Source organism: Phyllostomus hastatus, unplaced genomic scaffold, assembly GCF_019186645.2.
Source record: "Phyllostomus hastatus isolate PE091 unplaced genomic scaffold, TTU_PhHast_1.1 phas_scaffold_129, whole genome shotgun sequence".
Taxonomy (NCBI): domain Eukaryota; kingdom Metazoa; phylum Chordata; class Mammalia; order Chiroptera; family Phyllostomidae; genus Phyllostomus; species Phyllostomus hastatus.
The window spans coordinates 21,535,446-21,562,911 of NW_025334009.1; the positions used below are offsets into that span (position 1 = coordinate 21,535,446).

Here is a 27,466-nt window from a genome sequence, read left to right on the forward strand (position 1 = left end):
CAGCAGTACAGTGCTCTGCACTCTTGTGTTCGTTCCCTAGAGCTGCCACAACACGGCACCACAAACTGGGCAGCTCAAACAACAAAAATCCATTGTCTCACAGTTCTGGGGGCTGGAAGTCTGAGAGCAAGGTGTTGGCAGGGCTGTGCTCCCTTTGAAGGGATCAGGGAGGGACCGTTCCAGGCCCGTCTCCTGGCTGCGGGGGGTGGGGGGGCATTCCTGGCCTTGTGGCAGCATCACTCCAGCCTTCACAGGACGTCCTCCCTGTGTGTGCACGTGTCTGTGTCCAAATTCTCTTTTCGTACAAGGATTTCAGTCGCACGGGAGCAGAAGCCCACCCTACTCCAGTGTGATCTCATTTTAGCAAATTGCATCTGCAGCAGCCCTGCTCCAACAGGATCCCATCCCAGGGTACAGGGGTTAGGACTGCAACATAAATTGGGGGGAACACAATTCAACTCATAACAATTTTAACCGTCTTTGAGGCTGTGCTCATGAATGCCCCACTGATACCATGTTTATTTGCTATCAGCTGTTATTCATTCATTTTTCCCAAAGGCCGTAACACTCTGCACAGTGAACGGAACCCGTGTCGCACGGCACAATGAAGTTAGTGGTAAATGCAACACATGAAATGCATAAACATAAATACCATAATGTAACAAGTGTTTGTCCAGGTAGTTTGTCCACTACCCCAAATCAATTTCCTACCACCTGTGGCTGAAAATGCCCTTTGGAGAACACGTACGCGGTCTGTCCTAAAGAAGATACAAGATACAAAAAACACTGTACCTAGGACAGTGATGCCCCAGTCCCCTTCAAATTAGGCACCTTGGGACCTCACACAGTTCTCCCAATTGCTGTCAGCTGTCCCGTTGTATTTTCCTGAATCTCATGGATGGTCTGAAATCTCTTCCCTTTCAAAGGTGATTTTAGTTTTGAGAAAAGCCAGAAGTTGCAGGGTGCCAAGTCTGGGCTATAGGGGGTGCTGAATCACCTGGGTGGTTTGATGTTTCGCCAAAAAACTGCACGAGACATGATGCATGAGTGGGCACATTGTCATGATGAAGCTGCCAATCGCCAGTTGCCCATAGCTGTGGCATCACCTGGATAGTTCCCATGGAGGCACATTCAAGCTTAACGCAAAATGTGATGCAGATTTGTTGCTCTACTTGCTCAGTCATTTTGAGTGTGACAGCCACAAAGTACACATGCTCACTCAATGGCGTCTACTGTCCCCACTGACTAGTATAGTGAAGTTGACATTATTCACACATGTGCGTTCCAGCCCACTCTCCTTGGCTGCCAGGTTACATCGATGTTGCACAAACCATTCTCATTATATTAACAATGGCTGGACTTTTTCTATACAGACCTCACATACCTAATCTGGATGGGGGCTGGGAGGCCTTTCTAGAAATAACACCGAAAGGCACTCTCTGTGGGCACTTTAACAGGGTGGTGCAGAGATGGGCTGTGGTCTACAGGGGCTGGGAGGAAACTGGGAGGCCTACGTACTCTGTGCTGACACAGTATCAGAGATTGGAGGACCAGAGCGACCTTACAAATCGCATTTTATTGAAGAGAAAAATGAGATGCAGAGCAGTTAAGGCAAGTCAGTGCCAGGGCCAAGGCTGGAAGCAGATCCTCGGACTTCAGTTTAGTTTCCTCCTGGTACTCTGGAGCCCCCAGCACCGGGCTAGAGGTTCACACTGCAAGTGGCTTCCTTCCATCCTGTGCGTGACAAGGACACACCAACCGCTTTCATACTCTTGGCCATCACGCATCTCTATGAGCTAAATTCTGGTTTATCATCATCAATAGAGAGAGGTGTGCTTTAGGAAGGAGAGAGTTCTTTTAATTGCCTTTAAACTGCTGGAGAGAATTCTGTGTCGTTGATTTGTTGGTAGCTTTTTTATTTTATGAAAATATAGTAGTTGTGCGTGGTTAATATTCATGCAATGCTATGGTATGCAATAAAGTTGTCTTATTTTTTTTAAAGGTTTTATTTATTTTTAGAGAGAGTGGAAGGGAGAGAGGGATAGAAACATCAGTGTGTGGTTGCTTCTCACATGGCCCCCACTGGGGACCTGGCCTGCAACCCAGGCCTGTGCCCTGACTGGGAACCAAACCGGTGACCCTTAGGTTCGCAGCCCGCGCTCAACCCACTGAGCTACTCCAGCCAGGGTTGCCTTCTTCTTTTTAACTTGATATAACCAAACCCCATCCCTACAGACAACCACTGTTACTGTTTCTTGTGTGTCTTTCTAGAGAATTAATAATTTTGGGAAAAACCCCTCAATCTCCACCAATCCAGTGTTTCTTCCCTGCCCCCTACTTAACTCCCATTCTTTTTTTCTTTCCTTTTTAAATTAGATTCCAACCTTTGATATTTCTCGTTAAGACTACAGCATAGGAACAAGGTGGGAAGCCTCAGCCACTACCATTGGCTAATGGAGGTCTGGCTGGCCCATACGAGGTGATGAATACATTCTGGCACAATAATTTGGGAAGGGGAAGAAGGTGGAGAATAACATTTATTCAGCACCACTGTTTGACAGGCACTTTAAAATACAACCCGTAAGGCGGATGCTTTTATTTCCAGCTTGTAGACAGGCAGCCGTGGGGAGGGAGCTTCCATCACTGGCCCAGGTCCCGGCTCTGCTGCATCCTTCCGGAGTGCGGACCTGTGGCGGGCCAGTCCTACGATGATTTCATTTGGGGGAACAAAGGGCATTGGGCTGATCTGGTTCCTTGCAGGATGAACTTTGTCCTCACCGCTGTGGTCCTTCAGCACCTGTACACGGCCCGGGGACGCAACCAGTGCACACTGAGTGCATGTGTTCGACTTAAGCACAGAGTGTGCCACATCCGTGGGATCTCCAGGGAACCACTTTCGGTGGGAAGCTGTAAATTTAGAGCTGACATTTGTGAGAGAAGCCAAGTGAGTGATTTAGACACTGTCAGAAAAATGGAAGATCATCCAACAAGAGAGGAGGTGAGAGGCTGGGATAGAAAATCAGGGATGAGGACCATTCGAGGGCTGCGAAGGGCTGCTTTTGGGACCTGTAGGGTTTAAACCCGACCAGCGGAGAAGAGTTCAGGACGGGGGTTACAGCACGAGAAGCCTGAGGACGAGCTTCCAGATGCTGTTGGCTTCGGTGATGAGTGGTATTTGAGTGGTGGATTCTGTCAAGTGGCAGAAAGGAAGCCAGAGAGTGTGTGTGTGTGTGTGTGTGTGTGTGTGTGTGTGTGTGTGTGTGTGGTGGGGTGGGGTGGGACAGATGGGGGGAGAGAAGGAGCTGGGGAGAGAGATAGATCCATTTAATGTTCATGTTCACCTCTTGTCTTCTTTTTGGGCTCCTGCAACTTTATGAGGTTGGCTTTGTAAGACCTTTATTCTGAAGCCTGGCATTTCTCCCAAGAGTACGAGTTCTACCTAATGAGGGCAATTCAAGTGAATCCGCAGGAAAGAAAAAGGAAAGTGATATTTTAATTTTATCCAGCCTGAAACACAACCGTAGGCGAGGAATGTGCCTGCAATTCTGAATCATAAACGTATCAAAGCGTTATTTTATGGAATAGAGACGTTCTGCCCAAATTGGCTGTGAAGTGAATAAACATTATTTTCCTACTGAATTCAGCTATAAAATGACTAGGAATCTTCCCGTGTGGATTGGGGGGCGTGGGGAGAGAAAAGCAGAAATCTCTGTCAGGCGAGGGAAGAACTGGCCCCCGCCCCAGCTGGGGAGGGTTCAGGCTTCTGGTTTTCAAAGCTGGCTCCTGAAGGGCCGAGGTGGCTCCGGCTCTCTGGGGCTGATTTGGTTGCTTTCTTCCTGACACCCCAGGCTGCAGGGGTCACTCTCATTTCCTCCTGCTTTGTTCTCCTTGTTTCCTGTTTGAGGGGCTATTAAACCCAGTGTAGCTACATGCACTATTTTGCTTTACCTGCGGTCCATTTAACACAAGGTTCAAGGGCTTTAGTTGTACAAACCCAGGAACTTCCTATTTCATCAATTGGTAAATTCACAATTACCTTGTGGTGCTTTGCGCACGGGCTCTGATCTGGTTCTAAGACCCAGCCAGCTCTACCACTTAACAGTTACATGAAGGGGGCGGGGGGCGTCTATTAAAATCTCTGGGTCTCAGTTTTCACGTGTATATGATGAGATCATATGCATCTTAGGGGATTATAGAAAGTATTAAATAAGATTTTATACATACACACACACAGTTATTTATAGTGTTTTCCATGCCCTATGCTGCATGTTTACATAGTAACTACTTAGAAGGGGTAGTAATTGTGGTGCTAACGATGATGATTATGATGATAATACAGAATCTTGTCTCAGTATATTACCCTTTTTATTCATTGAACACAAAATGAAAATGAGTGAACAAAGGGAATGAACAAGCCCCAAATGTTCTGCCACAGAAATCTTCGTTGCCCACAGGCAATCTTCACAGCCTTCTTGAGTCTCACACCTTTGACATTTGTACTTCTGAAAGAATTGTATCTCCAATCGGAAGGCCAAAATGTAAAAAACAATCTGCAGATAAAAAATGCTACCATATGCTTGAGAACCCCACCTTAAGCAAGTCCCTTGGCCACCCATGAGTGTACTTTGTTAGTTAAACAGAATGTGGCCAGACTGTGGAATGTGTGTGCTGGCTGGAGCGCACCTGTTTGCACACGTGATCACCAGCAACTGCGTCTTCTCACGGGGAGCGATAGGAAGGTGTAGGGGAAAGGGTTCGGAATCCCCAGGCTCTGAATCCTGACAAGGTCACTGCTTAGCTGGACAACCTTTCTGTGTCTCTTTCCTCACCAGAAAATGGAAGGCAAGGCAAGGTTCCGGGGGGGTGGGTGGGGTCAATTATGCCTCTTTTACAAGGTGCACCCACACAGAGGTAAGAACCTGACACGGAGCCTGCGCACTGGTGATTTTTCTTTCTTCCTTCTCAGGGCAGCCGGTGCTGCCTTCACTAGCCATACACAGTCAATATATGAAATGTAAGCTTACCAAAATATATCACACAGACACTAAACACTTATCCCACCTTGGGCCCTGGCTGGGGATAGCTCAGTTGGTTAGAGCATCAGCACGATACGCCAAGGTCGTGGGTTCGAATCCCAGTCAGGGCACATACAGGAATCAACCAATGCATGCATAAATGAGTGGAGCGACAAATCAATGTTTCTTTCTCTCTCTCCCCTCATTTCCCTCCTCTCTTTAAAATCAGTCAATAAATAAAATTTATGTTCGCATCCCCTCTTATGTCAGACTCACAGTATTTTTTACATTAAAATTTTTTTTATATTGGAAAAATATGTATAGAAAAGTACAGATGACACTATAACGAACATTCCATATTTTTAACCACCCAAAGCCAATGACATTTGCCATAGTTACTGGCTTTAGATCTCTGTGAAAAAAGCAAGGATGTTAGAGGTAAAAGCGAACTCTTGTCTGAGCAGCTCCCTCGTGTTGCTCTTGCCCCTCCCCACAGGCGGCCTTCGCCGTGAGCTCATTTGCGCGCACCCGTGTGGGGCTCAGATCAGCCTCAATTCATCGGACCCCCTCCCCCCCCAATGTGGCAGTGGCTTCAGGAAGCTTAAAGATAGAGTCCTTTGCACAGGAAAGTCTGCAGGTGCTCCCGTGCTCTATCAGGGACCTCGGTCCCTATCATCTTGTAGCAACAGCGTCCCCTGGGCCACGGTCGGTCTCACCTTCAGCTTCCGGATTTCAGCAGCTGGAAGCAGGTTTAACTTCAGAATGTCTCTTTCCCTGTAGAGTTTTTCCTTGTGTGCGTTCTGCTTTGTCCGTACTTCTGCTTGTGGTCCCTCAGCAATTCCAGCTGCCCTTTCTTCCCATAATTCCTCAGAGTACTCCATCTACCAATTTTTAAACAAATGTGTTAAAATGTCACCTTTGGGCACCTGGCAGGATAGGGGGGCGGGCGATGTGGTGCACCCCAAGGCTTAATTCCGGCCCCTCTCTGCTCACTTTACCCTCACTGCCTCTCCCTAATCACCTTCTTTTCCATATCCTAACGATGCCCAACTTCACAGCTCTAATCCTGGACCCGAGCTTTCCTGCACGTGAGTCTAGCGTATCCAGTGGCTAGACATTTCTGCTTGGAGGTGCCCAAGGCACTTGGGTCTTCTCCGGGGTGCCGCCCTTGCCGACACGGGCACGGCTGTCTCAGCAGCGTGGTGTCCACATCTCACACCATGGAAAGCATGACGAGGGAGTGGAAGGTTTCCTTTCACAGGGCAGGGTCTCGAGTTTGCTCCCAGCGCTTCTGTTCACTTCCTTTGGTTGGAATTTAGTTCCATGGCAATGCCCAGCTGTAAGGAATGGTATTAGTTATTGCTGTGTAACAAAGCACACTTCAGCTTAGGGGCTTAGATCGGTACCATTTATTACTGTTCACCAATGTAGGGGTCAGGTGGACAGGTTATCTGGTCTTGGTTGGGCTGATGCATGCACCAGGCAGATGGCTCTGCAGATCCTGGCTGGGCTATCCCGGAGACATCGGGTGATGGTTTGTCGAGGATCGTCTCAGTTCTTCTCACAAGGTCGCTCATCTCCCAGCAGGCTAGCTTGGGGTTTACTCTCGAGGCACAGAAGGGTTCCAAGGGAGCTGGGAAGTGCATGAGGCCTCTGGAGGACTGGCTCGAAACCAGCACAAGATCCCTCCTACCGTAGTCTACTGGCCGAAGCGAGTCACAAGGCCAGCCCTGATTCAAGGGGTGGGGAAGACAGGGCTCCCGCTTTTCATGGAAGAAGCTGCAAAGGATGTGGATATTTGAAGGACTGAGAATTGGGGCCATTTTTTTCTATCAAGCTACCACAGAGAGACTGGGGGAATTTAGTTTCTAGCTAAGTGGCCACATGCCCGGCTGACACTCCAATAGCTTTATTTAAAGAAGGAAGAAAGGGAGAATGGCTATTGGGGATAATTTATAGATTCTGCCTCAGAAGGAATTATAGTTCCCTATTCATCTTCCCTAAACAAAAGTGACACTCTGAATCTCTTGCTATAAATAACACCATTCTGCCAAAATTTCTGTCCTTAACCAGTGCGCACTTTCGGTTTCCCTTGGCTGTGCAGACCCAATGGCTCACTCCGTGACCTCTTAATCCATGAAACAAGTCAAGGCAAATTGCTTACAAACATTTTGGGAGTTTAATACATATAATCTTTGTATTATTTTGCAATGCCCAGGAAAGTTGATTATGTAAAACTATTTTTTAAATATACACTCATTTTAAATGACTTTTGCTTTTACCATAAAAACATTTTTTTACATAAACCTCTTTTTCTTTCTTATTCAACTATTTAAAAAACCCCCAACAATTACTAAACATTACCATTCCTCCAAGAGCCCAAATCCGAACTGACAAGTACATCCTGGTATTTTATTACACACCACCGAGAACACATGAGAATTTGGGGATTCTTTAGTTTGGACAGATGTTTTCCATTTAAATAAAAATGGACAGTCATGCTTGAATTTAAAGATAATTTCCTCATTAATGTTTAAAGTGAATGGGGTCCCTTGGGGGTTAATAATAACTTCTGGAATTTCTCATCACAGGTTTTGAATGAGAGTCCATAAACTACTTTGATTTTTAAAGCGTGGAACCTGGAAGTTGTCTGGTGGTGAGCATAACACCAGCTGCTGGTCTCAAGGATGGAGACTACACCCGTCAAAGCTCAGGGTGGTGGCCACGGTCACTGATGTGTTTGTCAGGAGTTTCAAGCTGGAGACTGTACAGACAGTGAAGACTGTGACCCTTTTACTTCCAGGCAGCACCAGCAGAGGCAGGCTGTGCCAGGCGAGTGTGACCTCTCTCTGCCCCTTTGCACTGTTGTTGCACTATGGGTGATGAAGAAGAATCTAGGCTGAGGTTTCACTAGGTAACTCATGGCCTGGCACACAGTACATTTTGAATAAGCATTTCCTTTCTTCCTAATTCCCAAACCATTAATCCAGTATGAACTTCCAGGTTTCCTCTCTAATATTGGAAAAAGAAGAAAAGAGGGACTACTTTTGCATTTGTTATCTTCAATGGATTCCTGTAGAAAAACAGATAAAGAATGTTCTATTTATTTGCTATTTATGACAAATTAAGGCTATCACTGTCTGAATTATTTAAGATCAATATCATCTCAAGGTGGCTCCGTAGCGCAATGGATAGCGCATTGGACTTCTAAGATCAATATCATCTCAAACTACTTTCTCAATGACCAATGGCTCTGCCTCAGTTAATAATCTGCCAACATCTTATTTAACAAAGCCACAAAGTACAAAAATTAGCAATAATTGGTTTGAAAAGTAATATTTGGTTATAAAATTGTTCCTGAATTTTAGAAATGTTATCCTCATAATTAGTAGCAAAACTATTTAGCTTTCCTAAGTGCTAAACTCTCCCAAGACTTTTTTTACAAACATTTTTGAGAACTTACTGGAATTGTATTGCTTGCCATGATTATAAATTTCAAGTAAAATTACTATGTTAAGTTGAGACTTAAGCTCAACTAAGGGTAAGCTGGTCTCTCTGGAGGTTCACTACCTTTTACATTTTGATGGGAGGGTACCTCTGTTTGTCATTAAGCATCTGTATAGTTCATAAACACGGGGAGAAAAGTTTTTATAGAGTCTTCATATCAAATTGGCATAAAACCTAAAAAATGGATCACGAAGCCCTGGCTGGCGTAGCTCAGTGGATTGAGCTCGGGCTGCGAACCAAAGCATCGCAGGTTCAATTCCCAATCAGGACACATGCCTGGGTTGCAGGCCATGGCCCCCAGCAACTGCACATTAATGTTTCTCTTTCTCCCTCCCTTCCCTCTCTAAAAATAAATAAAATCTTAAAAAAATAAATAAAAATTAAAAAAATGGATCACAAGAAAGCAAACACAGGTTTGTGACAGATTTCCTACAAGAGTTGTTATAATCTTTGGACTCCTAAATAACATACATTTTTATATGATCTGAAGCATAACTAATAAGAGGTATAGGTATAATATATTGGATATATCATTTAAAGTGTGTGTCCAATGGTGTTGATGTTTTACAACTGAGTTCAAACACTGTCTATAAAAATCAGTATTAATATCAGGAGTCTGGTTTAATCAATCAAAAGTAAAAAACAATAGCCAGTTTAATAAAATTGCACATTATAATGGTTCTATGCTTTCAGGGTTGAATTGTTAAATCTAAAGTATTAAAGAACTATTAAAAGTCTTTGTGGTGAAAAAGTCTGTAGGCAATAAAACATTTTGGGTAATTTTCTAAAAATTGGTCTTGTTTTATAGTAATTAAATTTATTTTATTTCAAAGAAAGAGACGTTCACCTTAGTAGTTACTGACTGCTCCCCCCTAGTTTATGGGGTCCCTGTGAGGGAGTCCAGGTCAGGAGTCCATGTCAGGGAGAGGCACACTACAGCTCACAGGCCCAAGCTGACCACTGACTGTTGCGGTAAGTAGAGTTTTATTGGAACACGGCTATGCCAATTCAGATCCATTGTCTGTGGCTCCTTTTGTTACAAGGGCAGAGTTAAGTAGTTTCAATAGAGACCATAAGGTGTGCTGGTATGCCAGAAAATGTTTCAGAAGAAATTAATGGTGATACTGCTGCTAAAAAGAAAAAAAGATTATCCCTAGGTACTCTGGTTTAAAAGTTAGATTTTCAAAATAAAAACATTTTTTTATCCACTAAAAAAGCAACAAAAACGGCATCTTTTGAATCAGATATTTAACATTGGAACCAGAAATGTTTAAAGTGAATGACTTGATTTGTAAATCTTACTATTCAGCAGGGAGACTGAGCTGTGGGGGCTTGTTGCTGTAAGCAATGGAAGCGGACTTTCCGGCCGGGCCGTGCAGCACCAAGAACGCACAGCCACCCACCAGCACGTCAGTGTGTTTCTCAAACCACACGCCCACACCACACAGGTTTCCTCTGCCTCCTGCTGCTGTCTCCCTAAAATAGCCTGAAGGTCAAAGCCAGACTTGTATACCCTGATCACTGAATGTGCTGACCATGACTGATGCAGTTGAGTTTACTTCTTTCACTAGAATTATGGAGAAAAAACAAAACCGAAACTGAAAGACCACCACTGTAACAATCTTAGGAGAAAAAGGAAGAGAGAGAAGTAAGTTCAAAAGTGGTCAAACACAATGATCAGCTCGGGCTTCGCTTTCGCCAGGAGGCTATTTCTGGAGTCACCTCTCCTAACTGTCATATGAAGAGGGATGTAACAGAAAGGATGTCCCCGAGAAAGGAACGCCCAGCCATTATGTAAAATGACAGTGACCTGAAACAACCATAAAATCATCAGGCTACTGACAGACGGCTGGAGAAATTCCACATGCTAAGTGACGCAGTTACAAAGAAATATTAGGGGTCTGGGTGGGAAATGCACTTGAATGTGTAATTGAGTTAGCTGAGCCTCGCCGCACGTAGGGCCACACTGGTCACCGGGATACAGAGCGAACGCCAGGTTACCACGAGTGCATTTATCAGCCACAGTGATTTATTGAGTGCTTTAATAGTACAAGTGTACATCAACTGATCCACAGTCAAAAGTGGCAGGTCCCTAAGAAATTTACAAGCACTTTAAGTAAATCAAAATACTTATTATTTTGTTCAATCCAATCGTCTTCTGTGTGAGGGACAGAAGGCTAGTGATAAACAGAGTCTCAGTAATGCACAGTGATTCTGATTGAAGCTTTTGTACAAAAACTTGTTCCCAGTAGCATGCACCCACCAATAAAGACTTCAGTACAAAAAATTAACCCTAAGCACTACATTTAAGTAGAAACGAGATATAATTCTGAATTTGTGTTTCCCCAAAGATCACATAAAAGAAAAGAAATCCAAATAAAACAGCAACAAAAAAACCACACAGGAACACAAAGCTTTGTAAGAAAGCTCTTACTATTACAGATCCAACATTGTTTGCACTGAAAACAAAGCTCCCATCCACAATGCGGTGGGAAAGCAGAACCCAGGTCTTTCAAGTTAATAGAAATTAAAAAGGAAATGAACGGGGCGGGGGGACGTGAGGGAGGGAGAGCAAAGGAAAAGGAAGAGGAGGAGAGAGGAAGAAGGGGGAGAGAAGGGTGACATACCATCACAAAACGGTTCACAACGTAATAAAAATAAGAAAATAAGAACCGAGGTCCGGAGGGCTGGGTCGGTCTATCGATGCACTTGGTGAATGTGCTTGCACAGGTCCGGCGGGCGGCAGGCGCGGGCGCGGGCCCCTATGTGGCGTACCGCTTGGTCCACTGTCGGGCCATGCGGTCGTGCTCCGCTCTGTTGGTCATGTACTGTGTGGCGATGCTGCCCACCAGAGGGTCAGCTGGAAAGGAAGCAGAGTCAGGGGTCAGTAAATACCAGCACCTCTTCCGTTTTCCAAGTCAGGGAAGAGAAGGAGTGTGTGGAAGGCTGGGTGGGCTGGGGGTAGGATGTGGGGGGTGGCAGTAGGCAAGGGGCAGGTAAGAAGCTGCTTCTCTAACCCGGAACGATGTTACTTTAGCAATGTCCTGCAAACGACCTGTCATTGTCAGAGCACATTTCACGCCAGCTGCTGCAAGAATCATCTATCTGTGCTTTTACCGATACCTCGTGTCACGTTTCTGGTCAAGTCTAATTCTCTCCCAGTCCCTACCACATACTGCTTACCCACCTGCCCTTGATTTCAAGTGGGTATTTCACTGAGAAGATACAGGTGGGCTGTGGAAGGGGAACTCCAGGGCCCTTGATGAGATCTCTTGGGAGGGAGGAGGGTGGGATAACCTGGTAGCTCCTTCACCCGGGGTTACACCCCCAGCGGTGGCAGCCCTCGCACCCGGGCTGTCTGCACTGAAGGAGCCCCAGCTCCACCCAATCAAGCTGCAGCCCTTAGGGAGCCCCAAGGACGTGGGGGTGCTAGGGTGGGGTGGGGTGGGGAGAGAGTCTATTCCCAAATATGAGAATATCAAAATCCACACAGCTCCTCACTGCAGAAATACTGACAGATGTTAAACATAGCTACCACTCACCGATTTACCATGTCCTAACACTTCAACACAGTAACTCCGCACGTCTGAGGGAGCTGACACGTGCGGAAGCTGAACACAAAGAGGGCGCGTCACTTGCCCAAGGCTGCACGAGGGGTGGAGCAGGGCTCTTACCCAGACAGGACCAACATTTAATTATAAAAAAAAATAGTCAAAGAAAAAAAAAGTAATTTAGGGTTTCTGGAGACCCCAGAATCCACTCCTTTCCCTACATCGTCTGATTTTACTTTTCCTCTAATTTTTAGTTCCCGTGTTGAGAATTTGGTGTGTTAGAGCAAGTGGATACGAAGGAATCAAAGGGGAATAGAAAAAAAATTAGCAAAAGTTAATATTGAATAGGAAAGAAAAAGGAAAAGATGGACATGTGCCTGTGGTCTAATGCCGCCCGCAACTTGGGAAGATTCTGAGATTCTAGTGAGATAGTCATGGTCCCACCTTCTCAGTATTGAAGGTATAACGGAAACACCGTCTTTCATCGACCTTCTGAGGCTGATGATAACTGAGCCTTTGAAAGGCCTCCCGACAAGACCTTGCTTAAGTTTTAACAAACCTCGCTTCAGTTTTCTTGGGCTTGTGTTGAGCTTGTTATAATTATTCTAGGAAGGGCCCAGTTTTTTACACCACTTCTGTTACACACAATGAAGAGATTACTCAGTATTGGGTTTGTTTAGAACTGTTGCCTGTCTGCCTACTCTTTACAATTCTTTTCCTTCACTTGTCCAAATGCTGAGACCGAAACTCTGTCCCTTAAAGCAGCCCAGCCAGAGTTAAAGAAGATGAAAATCAATAATACCAAACGTGGATACCAAATACCTGGAAATTGTCCCAAGATACTTTAAGAAAATGTGGTCCTTCAGTTCAGACTAAGTAATGAACTCTAAAGAAGGTCACAGAGAGGTCTGAGTCACATTTCTTTACCCTTGGAAAGAATCATCCTGTTCCAATGACTGCTGGTCTAGAATGCAAAGCCTTAGGATGACATTTGGGCTCAGTAGTTTTTCAGTCCACATCACTAAAGACAGGTGTTTAACTAAGAAGACTCTATAGTAAGGAGACATCCTAACCCCCATCTGTACTAAGGAGCGGACTGAGGTGCAGAGTGAGCTTACTGCCCGAAGAACCGCCAGTGACAGGGTGCTCCCTCCGCCTGGACCCTCGCACACCAGGGCGTCCAGGAACGAGACGGCTCTGTGTTTCAGCTCAGAGGAGACAGGAGGAGACAGATGAAGGATAGGGAACAGCAAGCTGTGAGGTGGGGAAAGGTGTTACGTCAGGTGTCAATACTATTTCAGTAGGGCCAGAGGGGGGAATATCTCAAAAACAGGCAGAGTGCTAATAAAAATAACGTGCATAATGGGAAAATTTTTTGTATGCTTAAATAGCAGTGAATTTCTCCGATAGTTCCTTTTATCTTTTCAAGTTTGATTTTAAGAAATATTTTCCATCTGTAAAGTTATGCATGCTAACTATAAAAACAATAATTGTTAATAGTTTTAAAAACCACCTGCAACAATGCACAAGAGAGCAAGGGTAAGTGAAGCACATCTGTAAATTCACTCACAGAAAAGTACTGTTAACACTGACAACTCTCTAGACTTCTCTAGACACACAATTAAAAAAAGATTAACTCATAGTCAGCTTTTCATAATCTTTTGATTTTTAAAAAAATATGGTGAATAATTTTTTATACCAATAATTACCTAGTTCATCACTTTTAATATTCATCTGAATTAATAATGATTTCCTATTTAGAGATATTTGGGTTCTTTCCATTTTTCTTTGTGCTTTATGAACCATGCTGTAAAGAATGTTACTGTGTGTGAATCTCTGCAAATTAATGCAACTCTTAAATCTGTTAAAGAATAAGTGAAGAAACAAAAATACAGAACAAAGGAATTTTAAAATGTGTTATGAATCAAATAGGTCTTAATGCTAAAATTTTTTACAGAATAGAAGACAGCTGAGACCACAAGTAACAGCTGGAACTATGCCATAGATGTGTAGCCAGCAACTCTCGAGGTGAATTTAATGAAGACACTTTTCTGTGTGGTGTATTTATAATTTTGCCCCAAAGTAAGGTGTAATCTTGTTACGAGCTTTCAAATTTCATGGCTACAGACATATTATATGAAATAATGGTCTTTAAACATAGATTAGTCAACCTTATTTCTGTCACAATTTCTTTCTAGAAAAGAAGGAAAAATTTCCCATCATTTTGGGTTTCTAGATTATGACTACTTTCCCAAGTCTTAATCAATCTTTGAGATTATCAGCAATCAGTCTTATTCCTCTTTACCAAAGAAAAACTACAAAGTGCACCACTGGAAATTGATCTTTAAGTCTCCTGCAATTTCTGCCAAGCCATGAGGCACGTGCCAAGGCTATCAAGGACCTGGTAAAGCCCAAGGAGGCCAAGCCCAAGATCCCAAAGGGCAGCAGGCGTGAGCTCAATCAACTAGCCTGCCTCGCTCACCCCAAGCTTGGGAAATGCGCTTATGCCCACATTGCCAAGGGTCTCAGGATCCGCTGGCGAAAGTCCACGGCTGAGGCCCAAACCAAGGCTCAGGATGCAGCTGCAGCTTCCACAGGTGCCCAGGCCCCCACGGCTGGTCCGTCCACTGCAGACACTAACACTGATAAAAAAGCACGCACACAGCATCAGCTGGTGGAGTGCTTCGAGGACACTGTACCAACACCACCAGCCCAATCTTTGAGGCCACGGTCAAGGAAGTCAGTCTTTACCTTTGATACCAGTAGAGAAAAGGACAGCTTATTGATCTGATAGCAAAATTTCCATTGACAGCAACCAACATTGGCACAGAGAGAAAAGTGCTCCACAAAACTCATGCTTTTCCTCGGGTGAAAACATCTACTTAAGTATCACAAAGGAGTCATCTAGCATCTGGAAGTGCCAGGATGTCATCCTGCCATATCTAAATGACAAACTTTAAAAGCATGAAATTTCTAATAGTTAAGTCATACTCCTTAAATTCTCAGAATAAATTTCATATTTACTCTTGTATCTCAGAAGATCATTTCATTAGGGGAATATTCATCCTTGTCTTAGGCTGTCCATTGATTTTAACCCTGGCTCTTCAGTTTTCAGCCAAAGTAAATTCGATGCCCCTTCCATGTCAGTGCTACTCACCTACCTTGTGTGGAGGAGGGACTTTCTCACGGTCTGTCACTTGTCCTTTAACCTGGTTTGTGGTGTCCTTGCCATGTACACGTCTAAAATTTTTAACTAGTTAAACAATTCCATCTTTCCTTAGTATTTTCTGGTTTGATGTCATGCTTATTTATGAAGGCAGTCTCCACTCACTCTGGCATTTCAGAAATATTCTCCTGTATTTACACAGAGTAACTGTTGTGTGCAGTGCCAGCCTTGCCACACACGAGCTTCCTATCCATATCTGGACCCGATTCTCCACTTGAAGTTCTCTGAATAGGTTAGTTTATCTTTTGCCTTACTTTGTTTTTTCTCACAGTATAGTTTTTTAAAAAAATTTGCTTACTGATTTTCTTAGAGAGAGGAAGGGGGAGAGAGGATGGGAGAGGGGAGAGAAGGAAGGAGGTGGGAGGGGGGAGAGAGAGAGAGAGAGAGAGAGAGAGAGAGAGAGAGAGAGAGATCAATTAGTTGTTCCACTTAGTTATGCATTCATTGGTTGATTCTTGTATGTATCCTGACTGGGAATTGAACCTACGAACTTGGCATATTGGGACAATGCTCTAACCAATGTAGTTACCCAGCCAGGGCCTCGCTGTAGTTTTATAGTATGTTTTGATATTTGGTGGAACCCTAAAACTGATGAGGTTGAGACTTGGAACAATTAAAGCTATTTCACCCCAAGGTTACAGAAACCTCATGTCTTTTTGAAGAACATCATCAAGATACAGGAAATCTAAATTCCTCTGGGTAGGACAAAGTACAGGTTTTTGCATTTTGGAATGTGGGGAAACCTGACTACTAATTATAGGTCCAACCCAAACCAGAAAGATGGATAAGTACCCTGAAAAGACACACACACACACACGTAGTGCATATATATGTAAAATATAATATATATGTATATATAAAATGATTTAGGGAGAAAATCATCATGTCCATAATTTAAAACAAATAATAGACATTATGAAATTAGATTTAAATTGGAGAATCCTAAATAAAACTGCATAAAAATCTAGTAAAATATGCTGTTAACCCAGAATTAATAACTGGTGATACTAAAAGAGGTATTGAGTACCCCAAAAACTATAAAAGACAGTAATACCTTTCTCAAGACTTATTAAGAGAAGAAAAGCTGACTCTGACAGTCCCAGAAGCCTGTCATAAAACAGGGAAAAGGAGAGAAAGCTCTGTGGGAATACAGAGTTACTGCCCTGGGAGCGTGGGGTGTGTGGGAGTGGGGCTTCCCTGCCTCCCCTCTTCCCACCAACACACAGATGGGAGAGACAACTTCTCCTCTCCCAGCTGTGCGAGGAGGGAACCAACAGGCTCTCTAGCAAACATGGGGGGTGTCTTCCCCGGCTGGAGATTTAAACCAGACATGAGCTGCGTAGCGGCTGACCTGTTGATTTACCCCTGGCACTGAGGAGAGAGAGCACCGAAGAAGCATCTGCATCGCTACGTCCTCTGTGGTCCATCGAGAAGGCAGCTTCCCAGGGAGGGCACCCCAGCAGCTACGAGGCTCGCAGGAGAATGCAGCTAGAGAGGGGCACTGGTATTTTTGAGCCAGCAGGCCAGCCAATTTTTAAATCTTTAGGAATTTCAACACAGCTGTTATTAAAATTTAATTATATAAAGTTACAATGGAATAATTTATAAAGGTAATAAATACTTAAGATTCATTTCTTAATTATTTTACTGCTACTATTTATCCTCACAGTTTTAAACATGTGTATTTTATCTGTATTGTAGAAAAAACTCAGTGTGCTACTGTGCATCTTGTCCCAATTACGCATTCAGGAAGGCCATGTATGTAGCCTGAAACTGGCAAATGCTACAAATTGGGATTTAATTTATTGTTTTGTTGCCTGTATTAAGAAAGTGATAGAAAAATGCTAATAAAACAGATTAAACGTACAAAAATGTATCATATCTAGAGTCCTTACATTTTGAATAGCAGAAAAATGGAAGGATATATTCTTCCAGTATTTAAACTATTCTTTATTCAGCAAAGAAGTTGCTCAAACATTGACTAACAAGTCAAGTTCTAATATCCTTTGCCTTTCACTTCTGTCTCAGTTAATTCAAATGGGAATATCACCCAACATTCATGTTAAAACCACACTCATTTGTCGGCTGCAGCCATAAGATGGAAGCACGTAAGTTTTTGGCAAAAGTTATTGAAAGTTGTTTGGGAGATTTAACTGGCCCTGTGGAATTTGCACCGAGGAGCACCGCACAGTTCACGTGTGCGCTGTGCAGCAGTGACGTGCACGATGGATTTACAGACGTGCAGGTGCACATGCCCCCGCCCCGCACCTGCCCCCACAGTCACTAGACATTACCAGGCACCGCCGGGGGAGGGGGAGCACCACAGAGGTGCAGCCCAGGCCAGGTATCCCACATCAGGGAACTGGAAAGTGAGCTCTCTTAACTACCCAAATGTGAAGCAGCATTTTGTCACCTGTCATGCAGAAGGCACAGATGGCAAGACATTGCTTGCCAAAGAAGTGGAGAGGATGAATGGGAAATCAGGTAAAGGGACACTGTTCTGCTCTGTGATCTAGTCCCTACTGCTTGGAAGTTAGGCCTTGAAGAGGGAGGGAGAGGAGGTCCCAGAACCAGACCGTGTCCCATCTACCCTGATAGAGTGGGAGGAGGAAATTAAATTCCAATCAGGTATAAGACGGGAGTTTAAAACCAGACTGTGTTGATCTGCTAATAAACTGAAAGTGACCTGAGTGCTATGAGATCTGTTAAATATTGTTAAGGGTTAGAAAAGCAAGATTCAACAAAACCTGGCCTGAGGCAGGGAGACTGGAGAAAATGAAAACCATTCCATGTTAATGCCTCCTGCATCGAGACTGCTCAATAAGCAATGCATTGGCTATAACCTAAGTATATGTCGACCCAATGTTTTTTAAACTTGAACACCCATCCAATGAGCCTACACAGCAGTGCTATGTACATTAAATCAACGCGCATCTTGAAATATAAAGCGATCTTTTAGAATGAACTCATCTAAAGAACAGCACAGATGGTGCTATTGCATTGCGGTTGCAGCCAGGCTTAGGTAAGCAATAACTCCTAAGGAACTCAGGAGCTAACCTTACATTAGAGGACTTAGGATACCACAGAGTCACACATTACTTTCCCCAAAATACCATGGCAAAAAGCTGTGGCTGCAGTAAGTTGAAGAGAGCAAGAGATGCTGAGATACTAAAGCTAGATTTTTAAAAAAACAGCAGCTTTATTAAGCTATAATTCACATACCACACAATTTACCTGTTTAATATGTGCACTCAGTGGTTTTTGGTACATTCACAGAACTATGTGCCAGACCCTCTGATCCATTTTAGAATATTTCCATCATCCCCCAAAGAAACCCTGTACCCATCAGCTCATCACCCCAAATCCTCTAGTCCTAGACACCCAGGAACACACTGTCCGTTTGTATTATATGCATTTGCCAATTCTGGACATTTCACATAAATGGAATCACACAACATGTGGTGTTTTTGACTGGCTGCCTTCACTGAGCATAATGTTTTCAAGGTTCGCCCATGTTGCAGCACGCATCGGTCCTTCATCCCTTCTTATTCTTCTTATTGCCAAATAATATCCTATATGTTAACATATAGGTTATGAGTATATGATAACATATGCTAACGAGTATATGTTAACATGTTCATCCATTCACGGACACGCGGGCTGTTTTCACTTTTCGGCTATCGTGCATAACGCAGCCATGAACATCTGCATGCAAGTTTTGCACGGACGTGTTTTCATTTTTCTCGGGTACACACCCAGGAGAGGAGCTGCTCGATCACACGGTAACTTCACACTCACCCATCAGAGGAACGGCCAAGTGCCGTCTGAAGAGGCCGCACCTGTTTATATCCCGCTTGCAATGTGTGGGGGTTCCGACTCTCCACACCCTCACCGACACGTGTCAGTAAATGATGCCAGATTTTAAAGGGAGAATAGTTGACAGCCAGTTGGCCTATACTGACCAGGTATCTAGTTTACAACACACTACCACACACACACACACACACACACACACACACACACACACACACACACGGGCAAAAGTAGGTTTACAGTTGTTCCTATGGAAAACATAAATAATATGAGAATAAATAATAATACAAGAATAAACTGTTTTGTGTGCTCACAACTGCAAACCTACTTTTGCCTACCTCTGTATTTTCCACAAACATTTGTTTGTGCTAACCATGAAAAATAATTCTTACTGGAGTATTTTCCTCATGGTCTCTGGCTATAAGTGACCAAAAATTATCCTGATCCTCTTCCTGCTACTTGCAGCCCTGACAAAAGTGAAAAACGACAACAATAATCTAATGACGCTTGTTTGTAATGCACATCTTTTCTTCAAAATTTAAAAAAAATTATTTTTATCCCATGCTTCTCAAATGTTGTCCATCCACTACAAACTACACTAATACACCACTTTCCATCTCAGATGTCTTTACTGCTCACACCCTTGGTCAGGAGCTCGGAGCGGGGCAGGAGGTGGGTGAGGAGGTGTGAACACAGCAGTCACGCCTCAGACACCACACGTGGCCGCAGTCTCCACTGCGTCCGGGAATCTGCACCCAAGTCGAGAGATATAAATAACCCGCTCGGAGCCAGAGCTGGACTGTATCTCGGTGGTTTCAGTTTACTAGGTCATCCTGCCCGTCTGAGTGCTGAAAATCTGTGGTTGAGGCAGCCTGGGGAGTCCCATGAACACTGTCCATGCTGAGGAATGACTTTCCACCGAAGGGGTGGCCATTGATTTGGGCTGAGGTCTTGCTCTTAACCTCTCTTCCAAAAGGGATGTTGTTGAGTCCTCTGCTGAACCAGCCGTTACCAAAGAGGCACTTAGCACTCTGCTTGCTGACTCTCACCTCTCCTTGAGGGCAGGCAGTGTCTCCTTTTCAGTCTTGTATCAAAAACCAGAGAGCGCCGGTGGCACTGTAGGTGACCTTCGCAAAGTGTTTAATAATGGATCAATGAGTAATCAGACCCCCTGGTCAGGATGGAATTTAGTTTGTGGGTGGTATCAGGTTCCTAGCTGGTCGTCCTTTCTCCTTCTGACGCTTGGGCCTCCATGACATTCACATGCATAGGATCAGCGGCTCCCCAGTCACTGACTTGAGATGGTAAGCATCTGAACATCCCCAGAGTCATTATTTTTGTGGTTTTGTATTTAGCTATATCTGCTTTAAGTCTAAAGAAGATAATATGATCTACTTCCTAAAAGTGACTTCTTGCTTTGTCTTCAAGCTTCCCTGCTTAGCTGCTTCTTTTAGTCTTTGGAAGTTTCAATCCTTACAACTTGTAAAGATTATTACATTTAGTATATATTCAGGAGTTTCTTGTTTTAGTTCAGACATCTTGCCTGAACTTGAACCTACTGTTGTTTTAAGTCTTTGAGCACCATGTTCTACCACCAGACCGAACTTTCTCCATATGTCTTGCTTCTTCCCTACTTCTGCTTCAGCCAAGTGGACAGGTCTATTTCTAGGATTCAGACTCTTCCTGTACCCTTCTGATACAGGTAAAGACCCATGTCCAAATAAATTCTAATATATCCCAGATGGTAAACTGGGAGCCCTGTGTCCCATTTTCTTACTAGCAGAACATGGGAGACTGCTTAGTGGGGTGACCCACCGGATACCATGACCTGACTAAACAACACTTGCTGGTCTTGAAATGCATCCTTCTTGTTCACCAAGTCTGCCCTGGAAATTTGTGGAAGGCCGGGTGCAGTCAGGTTCACACAGTCACTAGTGATGCTGTCATAGTGGTTAGGAAACGAAGTCCAGGGGATTCTTGGCCCTTCCCCTCTTCTTCCTCTGCACGGTCTTTGTCTTCTCTTACCTGGACCATACAAATACCTTCCTGAATGTCTCCCTGCCTTCATTCTGTCTATTCTCAGATGAATGAAGCTTTTTAGTCTTTAAAGACACAAATCTGGTCATGCGAGGCCCAAGGTCCCTGTTTCAAAACTTTCTATCCCACCGCCCCCCCCACTCACCCACCTTCCCCCACCCAGAGCCCCAGCGGCAAAGACCAACTATGCACAATAATGCATTTTTGCCAATAACCTGTCTGATGTTTCAGATGCTTTTTACCCATTAAAGTATTTTTTCAATGCTCCAATCATCCTTTATCTCCAGCAGGCGCCGTTCTAAAGTTCTGCCCTCCTCTCTGGTTCTCACTGTTAGTGGAGGAGACAGAACTTTCCAAAGGAAGCAAACAAGTTTCTGTGAGAGAACATTATAACATAGAATAGCGTGAAATTGCTGTTCAAAACCAAAAATTCTTGATGAAGAACTTCATGCTCACTTAGTGTAAAGTGCTGGCATTAAAATGATGCATCAGTGTGAACTGGTTTCCATTTCAATAGCCTCATGAGCAACAAATAACTCCTGACAACAATTTGGTCAGCCTGCATTGACATTCTAGTCTTCCCTAGGGAGGTCAGTCTCTAAGGAAGAAACTGGAAGCCACTGATCTCATGAGGAGGGCTCTTGAAACACAGAAAGGAAGAAAGAAAAGAGGTGGCAGAAGCACTTGCCAAAGTAATCTGCGAGTACATTGTTAACTCCTTTAAAATGATGCTGAGCTACTGGGGCAGAATCACCCCTCCCACATGTGAGAGAGGGAACAAGATCACACTGCTCATTGTGGGGGTTTTCCGATCGGCGTTTTAAACCGGATTTTAAACCTTTGCAGAGTTAAGACAACTTCTCCCTGGCCAGATGGCCCCTGTAACCTCCCTTGGGTGGAAACCAGGCCCTCGGTTTCCTGCTGCTTCCCTAAGTAGGTCTTTGATTACTCCTAACAAGCCCTGCCGAACTTGCTGCTGTAACCTGCCGACCTTTCTTACCTTGACACTTCTCAGCCCAGCTTCAGGTCTGTCTCTGTCTCTCTCTCTCTCTCTCTCTCTCTCTCTCTCTCTCTCTCTCTCTCCAGGCCTACTTTGGGACAAGGACAGATATCAACACTCTTCAACTTTCTCACTCATCACTGATGTAGTCATTCAAAGTTGGGCTTCTCTCTGATTACACAGCGACTTTGTTTACAAAGGCAGGGGAAATCCAGCTTGTATGGGGTTGACTCCCTCCCCATTTGGCTAATTCCCCGGGGTATTTGACACAGCTCTTTCTCTCCACAGGAAATGTTCATATACCTGATTGCAGTGCGACTATCACCTAATGTGCCATCTTTTCCAGAGATATGTACATTTTCAAAGGGAGCTACAGAGACCATACTTAGTAGAAAGAAATTAAACTATCAAAATAATTGGAACAAAAGAATATGTGTATAATTTAGTTGCTCTGCGAGCAGGAGAGATTCTGGGCTCTTCCATCGCAGAGCTGAAAGCCACAGTCCCTCTGCCACACGTGCCCAGCGGTGTCTGACACACACCGTATCTGTTCCACCCCCTGCTCAGAAGCCCGGTTTTCACTGCTATTTCCCAAGTAGCTAGCGGTGTAGTCATTCTTCAGGGAAGTCTGACCCTCACTGATGTTTAGCTTTTCAAACATTGTAACACTCACATCACACTACTTTATTTCTTTCCCCGAGATTCATCATTAAAAGTGGGAAAATAAATTGCAGAAAGCTGGCTTCTTGGCCACGACCACACACACCAGTAAGGGGTAGGAGGGACGACGCTTTCCATCCCGGGGACAGGAGCTCACCTGCAGGGTGTGGACCTGCCCCTGTAGTTATTCGAGACTGGTCAGACCATGGGATTCTCTTTGGACATGGAAAGGCCACTCTTGATTCGGCACGAAGTGGTACATGCTGGGGACCTAAGTGTTAAATGCTTGTGTGGTGGGCACAGTTACAGGTCCCCAGATACAGTGTTCATTGGGAGTATTTTTTGGAAGCTAAATTTTGGTGTTCAAATTGAATCTGGTAACAAATACTAAATTACACAACCATATTGAAATTCTAAAATAGTTATTTTTATAGTAGGCTTACCAAGTTTAATTTACCCTCTTGCCCTGAGAGATTTAAGGAATGCTTAAAACAGCTCCACCTATTTTTCTGCAATTGGTTACATTTGTTTCTAGTGTAAATATGCTGACTAGATTTGCATAGTGATTATGTGTCTAGAGGTGTTTTGGGGGGAGGCGAATAAAAGAGGCAACGAAGAGACTGCCCCTAAATGAGAATGTACTCAAATCTGCATGAACAATTTATTTTCACTTGCAAATTAGGTTCCTTTTGTATCTATAATGTTTTCCTTGTTTAAAGAACCATTTCTCATACACACACACTGCGGCGATTGTTCTTAGGAATCATGATTTTAGAAAAATACATTTTTTAGGGTAAGGTTAAATCAACCATCTAGGCCTGTCAAGTTTTGCTCCATTTTGTCAGAGATCACAAAAGCAAATTTCTGCTTTTGTGATGGCGCTGATGATGCTGTCCTGTCTGACTCAGGTCTGGGAAAACACCAGGCACAAAGTGCAGTCCTATAGGAAATACACACCTCAATGACTATTGGTGGCAAACGACGTTAATAGAATGACTGTCTCTTTTAATTTTATCTATTTGCCAACATTTTACTGATAGAATACTTTTAGTGAGGATTCTTGCTTACAGTTATCACTTTGAAATTTACTGAATTATACGAAAAATTTTTAAAGGTCTTCCAGACAAAACACAAAGTTCAAAGGTTCAAGAGAAAACCATTAGAGAAAATACTACCTGCTCAGCACACCAGGCTGGATTTCCAACGCTGTATTAATAAACAGCTAGAGAAGCAGTGGTATCTCAAGATCAAACTAGCCTCTTAGCCTCTGAATGAGACCACATTCACTATTTGCATAAGCAATGACTGTATTTTCACTTGCAAATTAGGCCCAACCGGTACCTAGAGATCTGTACACATTTAAATTACTCAGTCTAGGATAATCATATAAAATAGTAACAAATCAAAATAATGCTAGAAACCTATTCCTATAAAGATAATAAAAAAATTATGCATCAGTGTTTAACTTCATTAGAGGTTATTCCTAATGTACGCGCTGACAAGCCACAGTGGTGTCAACTCATGTTAAATATCTCATCCAGACCTTGAGAATTCTTATTAGAGTGACAAGCAGATATTGTGTCCTTAATTCAACATTGCACCAACAAACCAAAAACAAAAAACGAAGGATGTATAAATTTCTTATGGCAGGACAGACAGGGCCTGCTAGTATTAAACACGACTGTCTCTTATTTCTGGAAGCAAGTAATTAAATTTTGTTTAAAATCGGAAATGAAAATTAGCTTAGTAATTTAAGTCTAATTCTCATTTGTACTACGGTTGAGTCTCTAGTCTAGTCATACATGGTATTTGACACTGAAAGCCACCCCCCCCCGCCCCCCGGCCCCTCAGCCAGGTAATCTAGTGTGGGGGTGACAGGTCATAGTTAAGGCTGATTACAAGGCAGTAAAAACAAGTTTTTAATGCCTTCCATACCAAGGGGCTCTCTGGGACTACCTGCCCCTGGGGGTGATGTTAAATGCTCACTAATCAGATGCACTTGGATTCCTTAAAAGGTACACGGATGTACTGACAAGCCAATCCTCAATTTATAATCAAGTTATAAACCAAAATAAAAATGAATTAATTGTTTCTCTAGGGACAACATAAAAATAAAGCTTCAGTGCTTAATTTCTTTAGCTGGTTATTTTTAATCTGTCAAAACTAAAGTCCGTGGAGTTCAATACGTTCGGCCCCTACTTACAGCAAATCATTACATTATGCTCTGTTGAGACTTCAGTTTTCTGATGATTTATTTGACTGATTTATTTGACTGATCTCATTAGGACATGGTACTTAATATCCTATCACGGGAATAAAGGCTGTCTATAAAAATTTAGTTTCAGCAGTTGAACTGGTCAACAGATAACATCAGATGAGCAGATTTCAGCGAACACGAGTGCTGCAACAGCGTGCAGAGCAGCGTGCCCAGACTGGACGGGCAATGGCCAGCAGACCGACGCCAGGAAACTAACCATGTTATATTCAGAAAGCTGGTCCACATCATCCCTCCCATCCACCTGTAATGCAGGTGGCAAACACAAGGCCCAAGGGCTGAATCTGCCCTCCACCTCGTTTTATCCGGCCCGGCACCTTGTTCTACCCCACAGCAGTGCCGAGCTCACTTAAGTGTTAAGGAGTGGTTGCATTTACACAGTCCTAAAATCACATTCAGTCCTTTGAAGGCAACTGTGAGGCTGATGTGGCCGCTGGTGAAAATGAGTTTGACACCCCTGACCTATAATATACTACAAGTTAGACTAAAGTTAGACGAGATTCTATAAATTAACCACAGGTGAGCCCACTCTAGGGACAATCTGCTGATGGGCTGTTACTCTGAACCTCCTTTTCTTAGAGACTGATTTCAGGATGGTCCAGATAGCAACTGGACTCATTTATCAGACTTGCTTTTAAATAAGTCTGAGACTCAAGCTTCAAACAGAAAACAGTGGGTGCATACTTACAGCTACGCGCATCTGCTCATGTATCTGCTCAGGTGCACCGCAGTGCAGAGGAGCAATAGTAGAGTGACACACTGTTTGCACACTTGCATTTATCCCGGCTTTCACCCTGTGCTTACAGAATAAAAGGCATTAAGCCATGTACTTTTGAGGTCTGAGAACGAATGTGCAGATTGGACATGGGAAGTCTGAGACTAGCCCAAAGTCATGGTGAAGTATTTTGGCAACCAGGTTTTGTTAGGGCATCAAGCTGCTAGTGGCTTTGGAGGACATATCTGATTAGGTGGAACCAACCCTCGCCCAGCTACTATTGTTGACATTCCTTTGATAAAACGATCTATAATATGACCTTCAAGGGATATCACCCCAGAGAATAACAATGAGAAATGCAGTCAGACAACCATTTTGACATGCTCCCCTCAGACGGAGGCTGACCCAGTGTGTTGATGCCAAGAGAAACAAAAAGCTAAATTGACTTTCTAATGGAATTTGTCAGATCGCTATGAACTCCACAGAAGGCTACTTAAGCCTCGTTTGCGGACAAGAGGGTAGAGAAATACAGTGACAGAGTAACCCGTTAATAAAGAACTGAGAACATGCCTTTGAGAAACTTACGGATGAGGTCTGCTATGCTCTTTATCTTTGGAAAGGCAAGTGAGTGATGAGGAAGCTGAATCTCATCAATCACATCAAGTACATGACTGATAGGTAAAGAAAGGAATAATTTTACATAATATACCAATTCTGCATGAACTATTTTGGAAACACAGCATGTTAACATTTGTTTTAAAATTAAATTCTGTAGGACTTTTATGAATAAATTTAAAACATAAATTTTGATTATATAGAAGAAATGCTGGTATCCTGAGATAAACATGCTCAAGCCATGTGAGTGGTGTAAAGGATACAATTCTAAACCATAAGTTTGTGTGACATTTTTTATAAGGGTGAATCTTTAATGTCATATAAACCTAAGTAATGCCCATAATAATACTTGGCATTACTTGGCTTTGTCTCAAACCTAGGATCAGCTGGTTATTTAATACTAAAACAATATCCACAATTCTAACCTGCTTTCTCTTCACGCTTACCTTTGGGCACAGCTTTGGAGAGGGCTGCTTTATGTCTAAAAACATCTAAAGAATGATTGCCAATGATCGGGGAAAAACAGGAACAGAACAGGGGCATTTAGAAAACCAAACTCCCTCCTTCAGAAACGAATGCTCCACTTCACATGGTTAGTGTACAATCCATGTACAAGTGTGTCAGTTCGTTCATGTACATGCGAGATTCAAAACCACCGACATCAGCAAAGGTCCCACGGTTTTGGCTGCCAGCATGTTAAAGCACTTTGGTAAAGTGCTGAAAAAACTCGGACACTCATCTGTGTTGAGAGACTGCTTCACCCCACGCCCACGAGTCATGTGTCTTTGTGCTTCTCCCCTAGCCCCCTAAAAAAGTTATAAAGTTTATAACATCATTGATTCTTGATCTAGTAGAATTTTTATTAAAGCATGATCAGAGGTTTCTATTATTCCATAAAAAGGCAATTTAGAGCCATTTGGGCTATATGAACAATGGAAACAAGTCAATTTACTGATTCCTCTTACTTACAGAACACAGGCCGACTTTATGACTGAGACACAAGAGAACACTCCTGAAGTCGTCTTCGACTTTCATCTGTACGGCCCTAGGGT

At 43.5% G+C, this 27,466-nt stretch overlaps 1 protein-coding gene across 1 annotated transcript in view; it reads right to left on the reverse strand.

Moving 5' to 3' along the window:
* Positions 1-10,531: 10,531 nt before the first annotated feature.
* Positions 10,532-27,466, reverse strand: part of LOC123830592 (ubiquitin-conjugating enzyme E2 E2) — a 260,315-nt gene continuing 243,380 nt past the window's right edge. The window contains exon 6 of the mRNA XM_045856985.1: positions 10,532-11,382. Within this exon, the coding sequence (XP_045712941.1) occupies positions 11,285-11,382 (98 nt within the window). The 3' untranslated portion in view covers positions 10,532-11,284. The remainder of the gene's footprint in view (positions 11,383-27,466) is intronic.